This window comes from Nothobranchius furzeri, chromosome 3 (assembly GCF_043380555.1).
Source record: "Nothobranchius furzeri strain GRZ-AD chromosome 3, NfurGRZ-RIMD1, whole genome shotgun sequence".
NCBI lineage: Eukaryota > Metazoa > Chordata > Actinopteri > Cyprinodontiformes > Nothobranchiidae > Nothobranchius > Nothobranchius furzeri.
Window position 1 is genome coordinate 88219707 of NC_091743.1, and position 20537 is coordinate 88240243.

Sequence of the window (20537 nt, forward strand, 5' to 3'; positions counted from 1 at the left end):
TATCTATCTATCTATCTATCTATCTATCTATCTATCTATCTATCTATCTATCTATCTACCTACCTATCTATCTATCTATCTACCTACCTACCTATCTACCTACCTACCTACCTACCTACCTACCTACCTACCTACCTACCTATCATTTAATCGGTTTAATCGGTTATTGCCAAAACACGATTAAACACCATCAGAGGAATTTTAAGGCAGTTAACTTCTTCAGCTGGATGCTAACCACTTTTTGCCAAGAAAAAAAAATCCACAGTGTTATTTTTTATTAGGGAAAACTTACCAAAAGATTTCAAGCAAAATGTACAAAAAATAATCTATTATACTTTTTCCTCCATACATTTTACATTTATCTGTATCGCAGGTAAGGATGTAGCATACTGTACAGGTGGCCAGCTCTTCCCCCCAAAATGTTTTGTTGCTATTGTTATCATGATTAATTATATTATATATTACACACACACACACACACACACACACACACACACACATACACACACACACACACACACACACACACACACACACACACACACACACACACACACACACACACACACACACACACAACAAAAGAACGTGTGTTTAACGGGAATATTTGTAATTTTCCTTTGATTTGATGCCGCAACCACTTTCATTCTCAGGGGCACTTGATGACGTAACGCGCCTGCGCGGAAGAGGCGTCCGGGATCCTCGTATCCAGTAAATGATTAGTAAAGTTTGCAGCCGGAGTTTGACTCTGGAATTGTCTTCCTCGGGAACAACCACACGTCCGCTGCTGATACCTAATAATGGCAGGTAATAAAAAAGGCAGAGACTGCAGGTGAGAGTTGTCGGTTAAACGCTGAGGAAGTTAGGACGTTGTCTTCTACTCGCACCGAGGAGTCCTTATTGTCGCTAAAACGAACGGTGTTGCGCCGAAAAGAGCATTTTGGGCTAGATGTCCATAACGGGGCAGCTGTTTAGTAAATAAGTACTATTAACATGTTTCTTATCCATGTGCTTCATACAAATGATGGTTTATAAAACGATGGTATATAATAGGTTTTATTCAAAACATTAATAATAAAGCTATGAGTCACATTCCTGTTTTTTAAACCAAAAGCAAAATACTTCAAGCAAGTAAAAAAAATTATGTAAGAAAATACTCACTAAAACATCATTCTCAAATATGTTCAAATAACTTGTCAAAAACTTAAATTATTTAATCATTTCATAATAATTTCTTATTTCTAGTAAAAAAAAAAAAAACTTTTTCAGGACAAATACGGATTACACAGCTATTTCAGCATGCTCAAAATAACTGTCAGAGTTGATTTCAACACTTTTAAAGTGTCTATATGGGTCCACCCCAGTAAGTGTTGATTTAACACTTTTTGAAGAGTTGGTACTTTAACTCTGATTTAGTGTTAGATATTTAACTCTAGAGGAGTTGGTTTTTAACACTAAAGTAGCCTACCAATTCTTCAAAAAGTGTTAAATCAACACTTACTGGGGTGCAGGGCCAGATTAACACTTTGTTGTACCCTGGGCAACAATATTCAAGGGCCCCATCATCACGACCCAAGGATCACCGTAATATGGTCACATACAGAATATTTTACTGTATGTAAATGTACTCAATACTTGAATGCCTGACATCACGTAACCCGCTCAGAGTAACCTTTGACCCACCTCGTGTGGACTGACCAATGAGGAGAGGGTCTTAACTTGAGGCCCTTTCTTCATTGGTCAGTCTGCATGAGACTGACTCTCAACCGCTCTCAAATGACGTTCAAGAATGTCTTGAAACAGCCGTGGGTGTGTGACTGAGTTTTGACGGTGATCTGAATTGTATCAGATGTATAAATATGACATGTGTATAGCTTATTGTTTTATACAGGTAAAAACGTGTAGTGGAGATAAATCTACCTACATTTTACTTTACAGACAGAGAGTGAAAAGTGGACATGTCCGGGGAAAACAGGACGTACGGTCACCCTGGTTTAATATAAAGCGGGAGATTACAGATACAGTATTTTGCTCGTGCCCTTGCTGCCCTGGGCCCTTTAGAGTTCGTGGGCCCTGGGCAATTGCCCAGTTGCCCATATGGTTAATCCGGACCCATATAGACACTTTAAAGGTGTTGAAATCAACTCTTGAGTTATTTTGAGCATGTTGAATTTGTTGTGTACACTACAACCAGTGTTAGTTTTCAGACTGTTTACGTTTATTTATGTTTATTTATTTGGCAGACGCTTTTATCCAAAGCAACTTACAATGTATGGCCTATGGGGCATGTTGTGATCTGTGTGTGTGTGTGTGGGGGGGGGGGGGTACCCGGGGGGGGGGGGGGGGGGGGACCCACGCATGCATGGGGGGAACACGCAACTCCACGCAGAAAGACCACAGCCGAGTTTTGAACCTGCAACCTTCGTGCTGCGCGGCAACGGTGCTGGCCACTGCGCCACCCATCGACATACATACGCCACCATGCAGCCCAACTTCTCTCAAGCGCTTCTCCTCTCACTACTTCTCTTATCCTCTACTGCCCCCTAGTGGTAGACACAGCAGGCAGGGCACTCATCAGGCATGCTCTCTTCAGCACAACTGTTACATCACATTAAATCTGCCTCCTACCAGTGTCACTGAATCAGCAGAGGCTAGCCTAGTTTATATCTTAAGCCTAATCTATACTTCTACGTCGGGATGGAGTCGAGCTCTAAACAGCTGTCTGACGAGACGGAAAACGCAAGCTTGTGATTGGTCAGGACGTCACTCTCGTCAACAGCACTGCCATTGTGCCCTCAAAAACATAAAGAGAGCCGAAGATATCTAGTGGTAGACACGGAGCAGCTTGAAGAATCCTTGGACCTAGCCCACCCACTTAAATATTGGTTAAATATTGTTGCTTTTAAGCTTAATATATTACCTTTACTTATGACCAATAAGCTGGGATATTCTATATAAATGTAGAGTGTCACTCTGATTGGTCTTTGAATGTTTCATCAGAAGATTCTAGGATTCGTTGCTTTTTCAGGGATCAAACACACTTCGTCTCAATTCAGACAGTCAGGTTTATAAAAGTTAAGAATTTATTTTCCAAACAATTAAAAACACGACAAGTTAACTAAGACTACTGTGATGGATGAATCTAAGTGGATGGGATGTGATGTATGGTGACTGAATGGTGCGTGTATATCAGAACCTTGTATCTAGAAGAACTGAGTTCTGGGTGTAAAAAAGGAATTTGGTTTGCATTAAACTATGAAGTTGATTCTTATCAAAACCACATCAGATGCAATTCATGCTGTCTCTACCTCGCCCTTTTTGGAGACCCTCTTCGCAGATCCGGAGGTCAGGAAGGTCAGATGACCTCTGGGCACCGAGATCCAGTAGATTAACCGCAGCACCGACTCTCCAGTCCAGAGATGTCGCCAGCCACAACAGGTTGGAACTATTTTGCGTCTAGAAGGACTCTTAGGGAGTCGGAACTGTATCAGCTTTGTTCTGCAGGAACCGTTTGCTGTGTCAGCTTCAGCGTGTAGCAGGTTTTTGACAGCTGGTCAGAAGATGCTCTGGGATAAAGAGGTTTTGCTCCCGATGGCCGGTCTGTAGCTTTCTCTAGAACTGAATCAACCCGGGGAGATTCTATTTTAATGATTCTCTATTATGATTTGTGTGGCCAATCGGAACGTGCCATGTTAAGAGGTGTTAACAATCAACCCTCAGAACATCAGATGGAAGAGCTCTGATTTGTGGATCAGGAAATCTCCATGTGTCATGACGTTTAACTTAACCTCGTGTCAGGAAGACATGCATGTGTGAGTGTAGATCACGATTACCTTGTCACATCAAACAATACTGATCATCATATAGAAATCTTTCAATGTAATAATAATCTTCATTTCAACTTCAGTAATTCAAGCACAGATTAATCAACCTTATTAATTTAAGCACAGATGAATCAAAACATTATTATTATTCATCAACCATATGATTATTTACATATTTCATTGCATCATATTCTCCAGTATAACGGTTCAGTCCATATTCTGTGCAGGACAGCCTAGATAAGCAGACAGGCTTGGCAGAGAAGAACCTTGAGAAGGGAACATGATGTTGACAATCTTGAGTGTAAACACGCAGTGTCGAATCTTTTCATGCAGCTTGGAAGATTAAGAGATGCACAGAGGCAGATTCATGTCTGTAGATGACAGGTCACAGAAAAGGTCAAGCTGTAGGTGAAACTAACCATTCCTGGATGTTACCCCCCCCCCCCCCCCCCCCCCCCACACACACCCCCACCCCAGCCCCCTCACTCGCTCTTAGTGCCAGCCCCTAACGGATGAGGGTGGAACTGCCATTTTTAGCACTTCCATGTTGGGAGCAATGCTGGGTGTCCGGGAGCAACATACATACACAACATATATACCAAGTAGCATTTCTATGGCTACATTGTGATTTCTTAGGAAATATTCTATTTAGTGAGAGATAAACTTTTTTTTCTTTGTATTTGTGAATCTTAATTAAACAGGTAAACTGGTAGTAGCACATTCCATGTCAAAGAAATATAATGTTATTATCAGGAGAGGGAGAATGTTAAGTGGTTAGCAGCAGTGTGCTAGCCGACGGCCCCCTCCGTGAGGCTACCACAGCTCAGCAGAACATCATTGTAGCTTCTTCTTTAGATGGAGGCATGCTGGAGGCAGGGCAAGGGAGAGCTTCCTGTCTTTACCAACTGTATTCCCCGCTGTAAACTTCACCTCCCTCTACTCCCCCACTCGTTCAGATCTGGGCTAACATCAGATTTTAACCATAGGCCCTGTCAAATAAAAATGTTTTAAGCCTAGTCTTAAAAGTAGACAAAGTGTCTGCCTCACGGACTAAAGCTGGGAGCTGGTTCCACAGGAGAGGAGCCTGATAGGTAAAAGATCTGCCTCCCATCCTAATTTTAGATATTCTGGGAACCACCAGTAGACCTGCAGTCTGAGAGCGAAGTGCTCGGTTAGGAACGTATGGAACAATCAGATCACTGATGTATGATGGAGCTTGATTATATGTGAGATGAAGGATCTTAAAATCTATTCTGAATTTAACGGGTAGCCAATGTAGGGAAGCTAAGACAGGAGAGATATGATCTCTCTTTTTAATTCTCATCAGAACTCTAGCTGCAGCATTTTGGACAAGCTGAAGACTTTTAACTACATTCTGTGGACTTCCTGAGAGTAATGAATTACAGTAATCCAGTCTTGATGTAATAAATGCACGAACTAGTTTTTCAGCACCACTCCTGGAAAGTATGCTTCTAATCTTAGCAATATTTCGAAGGTGGAAAAAGGAAATCCTACAAACCTGCTTAAAGTGGGATTTGAATGACATGTTCTGGTCAAAGATAACATTTTGAACTTTTGAATACCTCAATTATTTTTGAAGAAGTAATTAGTAATTATAACTAGTTTATATATATATATATATATATATATATATATATATATATATATATATATATATATATTAGTATAATTTACTGACATTTGTTGGCCTGAATCTGGATTAGTTGCCTTGTACATTGCTTTGGGACAGCTGGTGTCAGGACCTGAGAGCTTTGGGAACAAACTGCATTGAGTAAAATGAACAGTCGGGTTACACCTGTCAGGTCACCAGTCCTTCACAGAGACATGCACACAAAACAGGCCCTCCTTTTCCTTCCTGTGTTGCCCGATATTAAAAGTACCCACACAATATTCCTGACTGTGAAATGCTGCTAGTTTCAGATGAAGAAGCAGTCATGGAGGAAAGCATCATCCCAGCACAGAGCCCTCTGGTTTCAGTCACGTTTCAGAGAAATGCTCGCAGGAAGGAGAAGTTCCTGGAAGCAGAACCCAAAGCTCTTGGGGTACGCTAAATGTGTAGAGGAACTTTTTCGGTGCACTCATGCTGCCGCCTTAATCCAACACGTAGTTTCTTTGTTTTTCAGATAGCTGAGATTGGCCTCAGTTTGTACACCATCATCTGTTTGGGGGTACTTCAGAGTAAAGGACTGAGTGACCCATCTAGTGGCATTCCAATTTTTATTGCATCACTGCTGGTAAGCACTATACTTTTAATAGTAGCATGTTGTTATTAACTTAGTAAATTTGTGGACTGGGACAATATGTCAGGCCTGGAGTTTGAAACCACATCAGGCCCCAACCACCACTACCCAATTAACGGAAAAAAGCTAAAAGTGATTGGACGCCTACTGATGAAAAAACAGTAAAACAACAAAATTAAGGCTTCACTTGCACCCTGTTTCTTTCCCATCCATCCATTGTCTTCCGCTTATCCGGAGTCGGGTCGCAGGGGCAGCAGCCTAAATCGAGAGGCTCAAAAGTCCCTCTACCCAGCCACTTGGGCCAGCTCTTCTGGAGGAATCCCTAGGTGTTCCCTGGCCAGGTGGGAGACATGGTCCTCCCAACGTGTCCTGGGTCTTCCTTTAGGCCTCCTCCCAGTTGGACGTGTCTGGAAAACCTCACCAGGGAGGCGTCCAGGAGGCATCCTAATCAGATGCCCGAGCCACCTCAACTGGCTCCTCTCGATGTGGAGGAGCAGCAGATCTACTCCGAGCCCCTCCCGGATGACTGAGCTTCTCACCCTATCTCTAAGGAAGAGCCCAGCCACTCTGTGGAGAAAACTCATTTCGGCCGCTTGTATCTGTGATCTCGTTCTTTCGGTCACCACTCAAAGCTCATGACCATAGGTGAGGGTAGGAACGTAGATCGACCGGTAAATCGAGAGCTTCACCTTCTGACTCAGCTCTCTCTTCACCACGACAGACCGGTACAACGCCCGCATCACTGCAGATGCAGCACCGATCCACCTATCAATCTCACGCTCCATCTTTCCCTCACTAAAGAACAAGATCTTGAGATACTTAAACTCCTACACTTGGGGCAGGACCTCATCCCTGACCCTGGAGAAGGTATTTTACCTTTTTCCGACTCAAGACCATGGTCTCAGATTTAGAGAAGCTGATTCTCATCCCAGCTGCTTCACACTCGGCTGCAAACCGCTCCAGTGAGAGCTGGAGATCATGTTCCGATGAAGCCGACAGGACCACATCATCTGCAAACACTGTTCATTTCCCCAACAATATAAATACACATTTACCAGTGTAGTCGGTGAAATAGAATAGACACCATCATCCACCTGAACAGGTACCAGACTAGTTATAAATGCCACTACTGGCTCAAATACAGAATAACACAACAAGCAGAGGCATACAATAAATGTTGGGGGGGACGTGATTTTCTGCTTTCTGGTGCATTTTAACAAGTTTTAGAATGATAATAATATGGTTTTTAAATTAACTCATGAGATACGTCAGATAAATTATCCCTGAAATAACACCAATAAATTACAGGAAATGTAAAATGTGGCCTATAGATGTTTTAACTCGAAACTCTATCAGATTTTCAGATAATTCTAAAACAAGGTCAAAATGCAGAAAAGCATCTCCAAGCCAACAGTAGTGTTTAAAACAATAGCTCAAAAGGTAGAGCATGTGGTCCAGTAGGGCTGGGCAATAAATCAAAAATTTATCGTTATCGAAATTTCTGACTCTTATCGGGATAATTTTTCCCATGTCAATAAATCTGATAATAAAAAATGAAAAGGAGTGTGTAGGTTGGCAGCGTTCATGCCCTTTAAGAAGCTGTACCTCCTTGAGTCACGTAAAAATGTGACTCAACGTAATTCATGTGACAGCCCCATCTAATGGACAACTTTTGATTCTGCGCATACCTGTAATTGTCGTCCATTTATGGTTATCGAGGTGAAATCCTCAATATATCGTGATACTGATTTTAGGCCGTATCACCCAGCCCTATGGTCCAATAATGGATGGGTTGGCTGTCCATGGTGGATCGATCCCAGCTCCTGTTGTGTCCTTGGGCAAGACACTTTAACTTGCCTATTGTAGCTAGCGTTGGGTACCGAATTCGGTACTTTTTAAGGTACCGACCGAATTCCATAGTACCGACCGAGCACCGATTCACGTCATTTGAAACGGTGCCTCGTTTCGGTACCCGTCCTTCATAACGAGAACTTGCCTAGACAGCTGCACATGTGCAAGAGCGTTATGTCGTCGGTCGCTGTGAGCCAGTTGTAAACAGAGCAGCATGGTAGAAAGAACGCACGCTAAAGCTTGGGTCCACTTCACTAAATGTGATGGGTAACTGGGTGATGATGAAACCAGCGACAACGATCTAAGTGAGACATCCTCATCTTAATCTGCTCCGGTAGCTAAATAAAATGTTTAAGATAACGTTAGCTTGATATGTTAGCTTCCGTTCCGCTAATGGTGCGTTCGCTTTCTCCTCGGCACTCCGAATTTCCGACTAGAAGAACATGAACGCGCTCTAAAGTTTGGCTTCACTTTACTAAATGCGACGGGTGATTGGGTGAAGATGAAACCAGCGACAACGATCTAAGTGTGAGGCATCATCGTTTTAATCTGCTCCAGCAGCTAAATAAACTGTTTAAGATAACGTTAGCTTGATATGTTAGCTTCCATTGCCACCATTGTTATCAGCTAATGGTGCGTTCGCTTTCTCCTCGGAAATTCTAACTTCCCAGTAGGAAAAATCAAAGTAAAAAGGACGGCAAAAGGAATGAAGATACACAGTAAATTTAGTTCACAGTAAAGATGTTTGCTTCAGTTTAATTATCAGCTTATAAAACTACAAGGACGATGTTAAAATACAAACAGTTGTATGTTATTTATCGTGATATTTATCAAATATGGTTTTAAATTGAGAAAATTATACATTTAATTATAAAAGAGAATTAAAATATTAAACACTCAAAAGTATCTAAAATTGGTACCGTTAAGTACCGGTATCGATTCCTAGGTACCGGGAATTAGTACCGAATCGATTCAAATGTCAAAGGTACCCATCCCTAAGTAGCGGTGGTGAAAAATGGCAGCCTCGCCTTCCCAAGGAAGGTCCTGCCTTTCTCGCCTCTGACTGGCTAGAAGGGCTCTTCTGTGATTGGCTGTTTCATGTAACCTTCCCTTGCAGTAGGGTTTTCATGTCTGCAGCCAGATCTTGAGGAGTCTTTTGAAGAAAATGTGAACTTAGCACTATAATAACCATTCTGTTTGTTGCAGCTTATTTTTTTATAAAAGAACCTGAAAAATGTCAAACGTGTACTTGTAATGACTCTTGTTGCATTTGATCACACTGTTAGACTGACCTTAAATCTGTTGGCTGCTAAGCGTTGGGGTTATATTTTACTATAGGCTATCTTATGTCTTCACATTCATAGGTTAAGGCTGTTTGCATGAATTAGACCTACTTTCACCACTTTTCACTGTTCTAGAAGAGAAACAGCCCTGCTGCACAATGCTGGGTAAAATATGTCAGTTTTATTATATTTCATACCCAGGTAAGGCACACGTTTATCCTATGTTCTCTGCTTTAATAAGATGACCTCAGTGCTCGAGAGCTAACAGATATAAAGTAAGTCCAACAGTGTGATTTATTATATGTTCACATTTTTACGTTTTTCTGTTTTTTAAATATAACAAACAGAAAATTTTTTTTAAACCGGACAAAACAGTTATCATAGAGCTGAGTTCACATTTTTTGTTGGTGGCAGGAGGACAGTCTGCACTTATCGAGAAATGACTGTTTGTTGCTAAATGAAATAGCCAATTGTACCTTTGCTGTTTTATCTAAAGTAGTTTAAATATATATATATATATATATATTTATGTGTGTGTGTGTGTGTGTGTGTGTGTGTGTGTGTGTATATATATAAATATATATATATACACACACACACACACATATATATATATATGTGTGTGTGTGTGTATATATATATATACACACACACACACACACATATATATATATATATATATGTATATATATATATATATATATATATATATATATATATATATATACATATATATATATGTGTGTGTGTGTGTGTGTGTGTATATATATATACACACACACACACACACACACATATATATATATATGTGTGTGTGTGTGTGTGTGTGTGTGTGTGTGTGTGTGTGTGTGTGTGTATATATACGTCCTTGAACCGTCACCTTATCGTGGTGGAGGAGTTTGAGTGCCCTAATGATCCTAGGAGCTATGTTGTCTGGGGCACTTAGTGCCCCTGGTAGGGTCTCCCATGACAAATTGGTCTTAGGTGAAGGGTGAGACAAAGAACGGTTCGAAGGATCTTTCATGGCGGTTAAAATGAAGAGTCGGAGTACCCGGCCCGGAGGGTTACCGGGGTCCCACCCTGGAGCCAGGCCTGGGGTTGGGGCCCGTGAGCGAGCGCCTGGTGGCCGGGCTTTCGCCCATGGGGCCCGGCCGGGCCCAGCCCGAACCGGATACATGGGCTCGTCCAACTGTGGACCCACCACCCGCAGGAGGAACATGAAGGGTCCGGTGCAATGCGAATCGGGTGGCAGACCAACGCGGGAGCCTTGGCGGTCCAATCCCCGGACAAGAAAACTAGTTTTTGGGACATGGAACGTCACCTCGCTGGCGGGGAAGGAGCCGGAGCTTGTGGCAGAGGTTGAGCGGTACCGGCTAGATATAGTCGGACTCACCTCGACACATTGCATTGGCTCTGGAACCCGAGACCTGGAGAGGGGTTGGACACTCTACTTTGCTGGAGTTGCTCCGGGTGAGAGGCGGAGGGCTGGGGTTGGCTTTTTGTTAGCTCCGAGACTCTCTGCCTGTGTGTTGGGGTTTACCCCGGGGGACAAGAGGGTAGCTTCCTTGCGCCTTCGGGTCGGGGAACGGGTCCTGACTGTTGTTTGTGCTTATGGGCCAAATATCAGTTCAGAGTACCCACCCTTTTTGGAGTCCCTGGGACGAGTGCTAGATAGTGCTCCATCAGGGGACTCCATTGTCCTGCTGGGGGACTTCAATGCTCACGTGGGCAATGACAGCTTGACCTGGAGGGGTGTGATTGGGAGGAACGGCCCACCTAATCTGAACTCGAGCGGTGTTTTGTTATTGGACTTCTGTGCAAGCCGCAGTTTGGCCATAACGAACACCATGTTCGAACATAAGGATGCCCACCGGTACACTTGGTACCAGGGCAGCCTAGGTCACAGGTCGATGATAGATTTTGTAGTCGTATCATCTGACCTGCGGCCGTATGTTTTGGACACCCGAGTGAAGAGAGGGGCGGAGCTGTCAACTGATCACCACCTGGTGGTGAGTTGGATCAGATGGCAAGGGAACATGCCGCGTAGACCTGGCAGACCCAAACGCATAGTGAGGGTCTGCTGGGAACGCCTGGCAGAAGAACCTGTCAAGACGGTCTTCAACTCCCACCTCCGGCAGAGCTTTGACCACGTCCCGAGAGCAGTGGGGGACATTGAGTCCGAGTGGGCCTTGTTCCACTCTGCGATTGTCGAGGCGGCTGTTGCTAGCTGTGGCCGTAAGGTGGCCGGTGCCAGTCGTGGTGGCAACCCCCGTACCCGCTGGTGGACACCAGAGGTTCGGGGAGCCGTCAGGCTGAAGAAGGAGGCCTACAGGGCGTGGCTGGTCTGTGGGTCTCCGGAGGCAGCAGACAGGTACCGGATAGCCAAGCGGGGTGCAGCAGTGGCAGTTGCCGAGGCAAAATCTCGGGCGTGGGAGGAGTTTGGTGAGGCCATGGAGAAAGACTATCGATCGGCTCCAAAGAGGTTCTGGCAAACTGTCCGGCGCCTCAGGAGAGGAAGGCAGCAACTCGCTCACACTGTTTACAGTGGGGATGGGGAGCTGCTGACGTCAACTGAGGCTATAGTCGGACGGTGGAAGGAATACTTTGAGGAGCTCCTCAATCCCACCAATGCGCATTCCGAGGAGGAACCAGAGCTGGGAGGCCTGGGGAGGGACTGTCCGATCTCGGGGGCAGAAGTTGCTGAGGTAGTCAAACAACTACACAGCGGCGGAGCCCCGGGGGCGGATGAGGTTCGTCCTGGGTATCTCAAGGCTATGGATGTTGTAGGGCTGTCATGGTTGACACGTCTCTACAACATTGCGTGGTCATCAGGGGCAGTTCCTAGGGAGTGGCAGACCGGGGTGGTGGTCCCCATCTTTAAGAAGGGTGACCTGAGGGTGTGTTCCAACTATAGGGGGATCACACTCCTCAGCCTCCCTGGAAAGGTCTACGCCAAGGTACTGGAGAGGAGGGTCCGATCGATAGTTGAATCTCAGATAGAGGAGGAGCAATGTGGTTTTCGTCCTGGCCGTGGAACTGTGGACCAGCTCTATACCCTTGCAAGGGTGATGGAGGGGGCATGGGAGTTTGCCCAACCAATCCACATGTGTTTTGTGGATTTGGAGAAGGCTTATGACCGTGTCCCCAGGGGCACCCTGTGGGGGACGCTCCAGGAGTATGGGGTGGGTGGCTTTCTGTTAAGGGCCATTCAGTCCCTTTACCAGAGGAGCGTGAGTTTAGTCCGCATAGCCGGTAGTAAGTCGGACCTGTTCCCAGTGAGGGTTGGACTCCGCCAGGGCTGCCCTTTGTCACCGGTTCTGTTCATCACTTTTATGGACAGAATTTCTAGACGCAGCCGTGGTGTGGAGTGTGTCGAGTTTGGTGGCAGGAGAATCTCGTCTCTGCTTTTTGCGGATGATGTGGTCCTCCTAGCTTCATCCAGCTCTGACCTTCAGCTCTTGCTGGGTAGGTTCGCGGCCGAATGTGAAGCGGCTGGGATGAGGATCAGCACCTCCAAATCTGAGACCATGGTTCTCGACCGGAAAAGGGTGGCTTGCCACCTCCGGGTCGGGGGAGAGGTCCTACCTCAAGTGGAGGAGTTTAAGTATCTCGGGGTCTTGTTCACGAGTGAGGGTAGGAGGGATCGGGAGATCGACAGGCGGATTGGTTCGGCGTCTGCAGTGATGCGGACGCTGAGCCGATCTGTCGTGGGGAAGAGGGAGCTGAGCCAGAAAGCCAGGCTCTCGATTTACCGGTCGATCTACGTCCCAATCCTCACCTATGGTCATGAGCTTTGGGTAATGACCGAAAGAACGAGATCGCGGATACAAGCGGCCGAAATGAGTTTCCTCCGTAGGGTGGCCGGGCTCAGCCTTAGAGATAGGGTGAGGAGCTCGGACATTCGGGAGGGACTCGGAGTAGAACCACTGCTCCTCCGGATCGAAAGGAGCCAGTTGAGGTGGTTTGGGCATCTGGTCAGGATGCCTCCTGGACGCCTCCCCGGGGAGGTGTTTCGGGCATGTCCTGCCGGCAGAAGGCCCCCGGGTCGACCCAGGACACGTTGGAGAGGTTACATCTCCAATCTGGTCCGGGAACGCCTTGGGGTCCTGCCAGAGGAGCTGGTGGACAAGGCCGGGGAGAGGACGGCCTGGAGCTCCCTAGTTGGGATGCTGCCCCCGCGACCCGGACCCGGATAAGCGGAGGAAGACGAGACGACGAGACGAGACGAGATGTGTGTGTGTGTATATATATATATATATACACACACACACACACACACACACACACACACACATATATATATATATATATATATATATATATATATATATATATATATATATATATGTGTGTGTGTGTGTGTGTGTGTGTATATATATATATATACACACACACACACACACACACACTTATATATATATATGTGTGTGTGTGTGTGTATATATATATATATATATACACACACACACACACACACACACATATATATGTGTGTGTGTGTGTGTGTGTGTGTGTGTATATATGTATATATAAGTGCTTAAATGCTTGGTTTTTATTTTCATAATCCAAGAAAAGTGGTTTAGCAGTTAAGCTGTAAGGTTCCAGAGTTATTCTTGATTTCCTGTTTTTATTATAGATTGTAATAGCAGGGAATGTGGCTGTAGCAGCGCAGAACCTCCATCTGCCAACAGTAAGACACACACACACACACACACACACACACACACACACACACACACACACACACACACACACACACACACACACACACACACACACACTGTACTGTCAATACCACCTATCATCTGGCTTCAGAGCTAAAATCACAGAGGAACAAGGCTGTTGGTCGGTGGACTTGTTCCTCTAACTGAGAGGACTGGTCATAAGCAGCAGGTGCACATTGTGCAACAGGAGCTCATGTGCTCAGGATGTAGAGCTGCAGTAAACCAGCAAACTGGTTCCTGCCTATCAGGAACCAGCTGCTGAGGGAAAAGAGAAGTGAAATTCATTTCTTTATTTCAGACTCTGAATTAAAGTCCCATTAGTTGTCACACACACCGATGTGTGCTAAATTTGTTCTCTGCATTTGACCCATCCCCTGGGGGAGCAGTGAGCTGCAGACACGGCCGCGCTCGGGAACTGTTTGGTGGTTTACCCCCCAATCCAACCACTTAATGCTGAGTGCCAAGCAGGGAGGTACTGGGTCCCATTTTTTTGAAGTCTTTGGTATGACCCGACCAGGAATCGAACCCTGATCTCCCAGTCTCAGGGCAGACACTCTACCACTAGGTCACTGTGGTAGAGTGACCTAGTGGTCAGCTGGTAAATGAAATGTGCCTTGTGACTCTCTTACGTGTATTGTGTGAATGTTTCATAAATGATTGTTTTTGTCTACTGAAGAGAATTTCCTGTTTCTTACAGCTGAGGGCATGTTTGGGGATGCAGATTTTGGCGTGTGGTGCCTCCATCGTCAACATTATCTGCACTTTGGTCAAAATGGGAGATTGGTCACACCACTGCTGGTATTTACATGCAGACAAATATCAGGAAGTCTGTCATCAGATTGAGGTACCGCTTCATTCTCTTTGTATGAATCATAGGGGGCTGTAGTGGTCTGGCAAGCCATCCTACGTGTGTAAATTATAGTCTGGCCACACCCCATAGACAGATCTCAGTTGTGGGGCGGAAACGTCAATGACTTGCAACTTGAATCGACTTGCATGTGTTGACTTGATGATGACTTGTGCATATTTGATATTTTAGCACAAAAGTGGCACGACATGGACAAAAACATTACTGATCCATCATCATATCCATTGTCACTGCTGCTACAGGGCACTCACCTTACCAGCTGGTGGCAGTGATGTTAATCAATGTTCATCCACCGCTATTAATAGTAAAGCAGAAGAAGAAGAAAAACCATTCAAGTTACAGCAGCAATGTACAAACAAGCAACTTGAAATTGGCGAGTGCCAGTTGATAGAACGATACCAAAGGTAATTTCGTTTGCACGCACAAACTACCACGTGGATCACAAAAAGTGAACTGCAGTATGTAAAACGTGTGTGGGTCAAAAATTACGGACGGAAAGGGAACAACATCAAACTGTTCAACATTTGAAGTTGCATAAAGAAAGAAGTCAAGGCTGACACACTCATGTAGTTAACGTAAAGCTAGCGATGGGTACCGAATTCTGTACTTTTTAAGGTACCAACCGAATTCCATAGTACCGACTGAGCACCGATTCACGTCATTCGAAACGGTGCCTCGTTTTGGTACCCGTCCTTCATAACGAGAACTTGCCTAGACAGCTGCACATGTGCAAGAGCGTTATGTCGTCGGTCGTTGCGAGCCAGTTGTAAACAGAGCAGCATGGTAGAAAGAACGCACGCTAACGCTTGGGTCCACTTCACTAAATGTGATGGGCAACTGGGTGATGATGAAACCAGCGACAACGATCTAAGTGAGACATCCTCATCTTAATTTGCTCCGGTAGGTAAATAAAATGTTTAAGATAACGTTAGCTTGATATGTTAGCTTCCGTTTCGCTAATGGTGCGTTCGCTTTCTCCTCGGAACTCCGAATTTCCGACAAGAAGAACATGAACGCGCTCTAAAGTTTGGCATCACTTTACTAAATGCGACGGGTGATTGGGTGAAGATGAAACCAGCAACAATGATCTAAGTGTGAGGCATCATCGTTTTAATCTGCTCCAGCAGCTAAATAAACTGTTTACGATTACGTTAGCTTGATATGTTAGCTTCCATTGCCACCATTGTTATCAGCTAATGGTGCGTTCGTGTTCTCCTCGGAAATTCTAACTTCCCACTAGGAAAAATCAAATGAAAAAGGACGGCAAAAGGAATGAAGATACACAGTAAATTTAGTTCACAGTAAAGATGTTTGCTTCAGTTTAATTATCAGCTTATAAAACTACAAGGACGATGTTAAAATACAAACAGTTGTGTGTTATTTATCGTGATATTTATCAAATATGGTTATATATTGAGAAAAATATATTTTATTATAAAAGAGAATTAAAATATTAAACACTCAAAAGTATCTAAAATTGGTACCGTTAAGTACCGGTATCGATTCCTAGGTACCGGGAATTAGTACCGAATCGATTCAAATGTCAAAGGTACCCATCCCTATAAGTTTTATCGCTTGCTAGCTAAATCTTGGAGGCTGAAAGCTCATTTACACACGACCAACGTTGCAGAATCACTCAGAAATTCTAACCTGAAAATAATATGACAAAAGCTTAAATCAGATCACCACCGCTGCGATATGCTAACATTGCAGCGGTGAAAGTACAGTAACATACCGGTTATGTGCAGTTCAGTTTCACAGATTTAGCTTGGTTCTGAAAAACGTCAGTGCCTTAATATGCATGATACGCCGATGTCAGTCTCGTAATATCTCATAAAACCAACTTCGATCATTCAAATGGCATGGATATGCAAATGGACTAGATATATGTGTGTGTACGAACATAATTTAAGGATTTATTGTAAAGGCAGGTTGGACTGTTGCAGTAGACTAACGTGAACAGCAGAAATGAAATGTAGTAAAAAACATTTATAGATGTAGAGAGGGTAATTATTGTATTATCTAGATGCTTTTAAAGCTTTGCCAACGTGATGTGATTTTCCATATAAATATGGAAATCCAGTCTTATTGGTCTTTAATGTTTAACCAGAAGATTTAGAATTCTTTGTTTATTCAGGGATTGTATAACACTTTGTATTGATTCAAGAAGAGAGTCAGGTTTATTAAAAGTAAAAATTTATTTTCCAAACAATTAAACTAAGATTTACTGTGATGGATGAATCTAGGTGGATGGAATAAGATGTATGAACGAAAACCTCATCGCTCTCGGCCGCACTAATATTACCATGAAATATGGTGAAACTTGGTTACTGCAACCTCTTTAAACAACTTTAGAGCTTGTTGCTTTTTTTAGGAATTTTATAAATTGTCTGCTCTGCAATAACAGCTTGCAGCAGCAAGACAATGACTGACATGGACAGAGTCTGGGTTCAAACAGACAACCCATTGGGCAAACTCCAAACGCAAGCCGTCATCACCCCCGATCTCCCAACTATAGGATGATAAATTGGTCAAAGCTCTGCACGTGAGGCAGGCCCTGTCGCCAGCTCCTTTCAAATCTACTTTTAAGGCCCATGACTAGGGATGTACAATATATAGGCATCAGTATCGGTATCGGCCAACATTAGTCATTTTTTAACAAATTGGCATCGGTCCGATAAACTAAACTGGGCCGATATTTACAACCGATATTTTTTCATCTTGTTTCCATTTGTGTGTGTGGGGGGGGGGGATTTGTATTTGGGGAGTGTATTTGTTTAGTCATGTGACAGTGATCGTAATCATCTCAGAGGCATAAATGTGTGTGGTACATAATAACGTAAATTCAGCTGTAATCATTTTCGTTCTACACTAAATCTGCTTCTTTTAGAAACATTAATGTTAGCATATCGGTAAATGCAAATATCAGTTATCGGCCATAACAGTGATATTAATATCGGTCCAAATATTTCATAGCAGTGCATCACTACCATGACCTTTATCTTTTTGAATGCTGATTTGAGCTCTTTATATCTCACCGTCTGTCTTTTTTATGCAGTTTTTGTTATTGTTGTATTTTGTATGTTTGTTCAGCTGTCGTGCAGTTTTAAAATGTGCTGTAGAAATAAACGTGGTAAAGCGATATGTCTGAGTCACTGATGTTTGGACTTGAGAGTGGACGAATCAGCACGGATTGGGATAGATTAATGTCCATTATTGGGATTTTGAGAGGTTGAGGACCAACAAACTGTAAGACAGAGAGGAAATTATCTCTGTCTGGCCCCAAAACAATTTCTAATCGGAATCTGGCGTCCTTGAGCCTGCAAGGCTACAACGAAAACTCCCTCCTCAGAAGATATGTGGAATGTGCCGTCACTATGGCAACTTAACTCTGTCTCCATTCCCAGCCTGGGCGGGACTGCGGGAAGGCCGCTGAAACGTTCCAGGGTCACTGCAACCCTCCAACCCCTATCCACACTGAGGTGACATGCGCTGCTTATCGTGGCTGCAGGAACTGAAGTGGGGATAGTCCCAACCCACCACCCCACCTAGTGGACACTTATGTTGTGTTGTCTGAAGTCTGTTGCATATCTGTCTGAGGTGTTTGTTTTTTTGTTTTTTTTTTGCAAAGCAAAGCTGCCCTCCTGGTGGGAGGGTACCTCTGAAGTGCCTTTTTTCCCTCCACCTGAACCAATCCTCATGTAAACCTCTTATCTCTATTAAGGTAGCGCGACTCAGGGTTGCGAATGACCACAGTCACCAATTCTTGTCATGTGTCTTGCCATGTATGTCTGATCTCTGAATTGTGTGTACTGAAACTCTAATTTCCCTCTGGGATTAATAAAGTATCTTTGATTTGATTGATTGATGGGTCAGCATTTACTCACAATTTGTCCCACCTACAGTTCATCTTCTTCAACTTTTATGGCGGGGGTGTTCTGGTCCAGGCTACTGTGCTGGCTATCTCCGCCTCTCTGATGGCTTACTGCTGCAAGGTGGTCAACTGTTGTGGACCCGCTCCCAAAATGGTGAGAATAAACTCATGGTTGTCTGGAGCTTTTGTTTGTAACAAGATGTTTCAGGTCAGGACTGTAGACTACTCTCTGCTTTGTTACACTGTCAGAAAAACAGACGTCTCCCACAGATCTGAGGCCGTTTTTAACTCAACCTGAAATCCGGAGCTTTGTTTGGTACAGCAGTGATTTACAGCTGCTCTGTTTTATTATTATTTAACCTTTAATGAAAGAAAGGATTGATTTTCAGATAGATGATTGTTGATTGTTCCTAACAAAAACAGGAAGGGAAAATATGATTGCATTTTGAGACAAACAGAAAAATAAACAGGATTAACTACTGAAATTTCTGTCTGTAGATCCATGATATCATCTAGAATCTAGATTATGTAGCGTTATGACCTTGCCTTCGGCAACCTATCGGAATCGGGAGAACACTGGACTCGTACTATGACACAGCATGCAATCGCCGATGTCGGTCACATCCTTAAACAGGCACTTAAATTCACAGTTTCTAACAGTGAACTTTCCGGTACCAGGAGAAGACCAAAGCGTTTCCTGGACGGACTTTTCTCAATTGGAAATGTAATTGGCAATCTCTTAAATCTCGCATTCTCCGCAGTCAACTCGATTGAGATTCACGCAGTTTGTCAACATGTTGATGAGCTTAGCATAGAATACCCCGAGCTGCGTAAGCAGGTCCTGCAGCAGCGGCGTGCCCTGAGACAGCTGGGCATGTCGGAGAAACAAACTATGGTGGTACTCAACACTCACAGTAACATTTTGCGTAAAACAACATCCGCTGTGAATGAGTTGCGTTCATTTGTAGAGGTTGATTATGGTCATACGCAGATGCTGACTGCTTGCCTGGCCGACTATGGTCGGGACGTGAGCGCCTCCATCGACCTTCTCATGGGGAGGATCCCTCCGTACCTCGTGTCCCAGGACATGGTCCGGGCTGCGATTGCTAGGGTGACCTCGGAGACCCCAATTACACTACAGGTTCACCTAGGTTTCTCGTTGGGCAGTGCTATTCCGTTAGGCGTCGTTCCAGATGCTGGAGAGCTAGCCTTCCTCATCAACTTACCCGTGGTGTCTCCGAAGAACATATATAGATTGAAAGATGTGGTGAATGTGGGTAACTGGGTTCGCGACTCTCATGTCAAGTTGCATACGCCTCCGGTCATTGCGTATCATGACCGCGCACCGCATGCCAGGTTAGTCCCGGACTTGAGCGCGTGTTCTCTCACCCGTGGTCTGCACTTTATGTGTCCAGGCACACCTTATTCCTTATTTTTCAGTTTAGAACATCTTTAGTAAACGGAAGAGTGTAGCTTCCCTTTTTGTTGGTATTAAAGAAAAGTGGGATGTTAATGCCTCGGAGCAGTCTGCAGCCACGAGTGACCCTCTCTGCAGTCAGATTCATCTGACTGGTAAGAAAACTCAGTCTTGTCTCATCTCTTCTGCCTCCACAGCCTGTGATCATGGTACAAACGCCTCCACGGCCCGAGAGCAGCAGTGTGAGGAACGACCAGACAAGCACTCAACAGTCATGAGGAGCAACGAAAGACTTTTACAGAGTTAAAACTCACTAGATCGGTTTTATTCATAAAACACATTTAAACAACCAGAATTGATCAAAAAAATGCTGCAAAAAATAAATAAATGACTGATTATCAAAAATAATCAAACCATAAATTACAATAGAGGAAA

The 20537-nt window shown here is 44.1% G+C and overlaps 1 protein-coding gene across 2 annotated transcripts; it reads left to right on the forward strand.

Moving 5' to 3' along the window:
- The first annotated feature begins 673 nt into the window (after positions 1-673).
- Positions 674-20507, forward strand: LOC107384763 (membrane-spanning 4-domains subfamily A member 4A). 2 transcript variants are annotated; one of them, XM_054733733.2, is made up of 7 exons: positions 674-807; positions 5760-5887; positions 5969-6079; positions 13856-13909; positions 14641-14787; positions 18717-18839; positions 20300-20507. In XM_054733733.2, exons 1-7 carry the CDS (start codon positions 801-803, stop codon positions 20378-20380), a joined length of 651 nt encoding a protein of 216 aa, XP_054589708.1. In that variant the 5' UTR covers positions 674-800; the 3' UTR covers positions 20381-20507. The 2 variants fall into 2 exon arrangements, with proteins under 2 accessions (XP_054589708.1, XP_054589713.1); XM_054733738.2 differs by having other exon boundaries at positions 678-807; positions 5766-5887.
- The last annotated feature ends 30 nt before the right edge of the window (positions 20508-20537 follow it).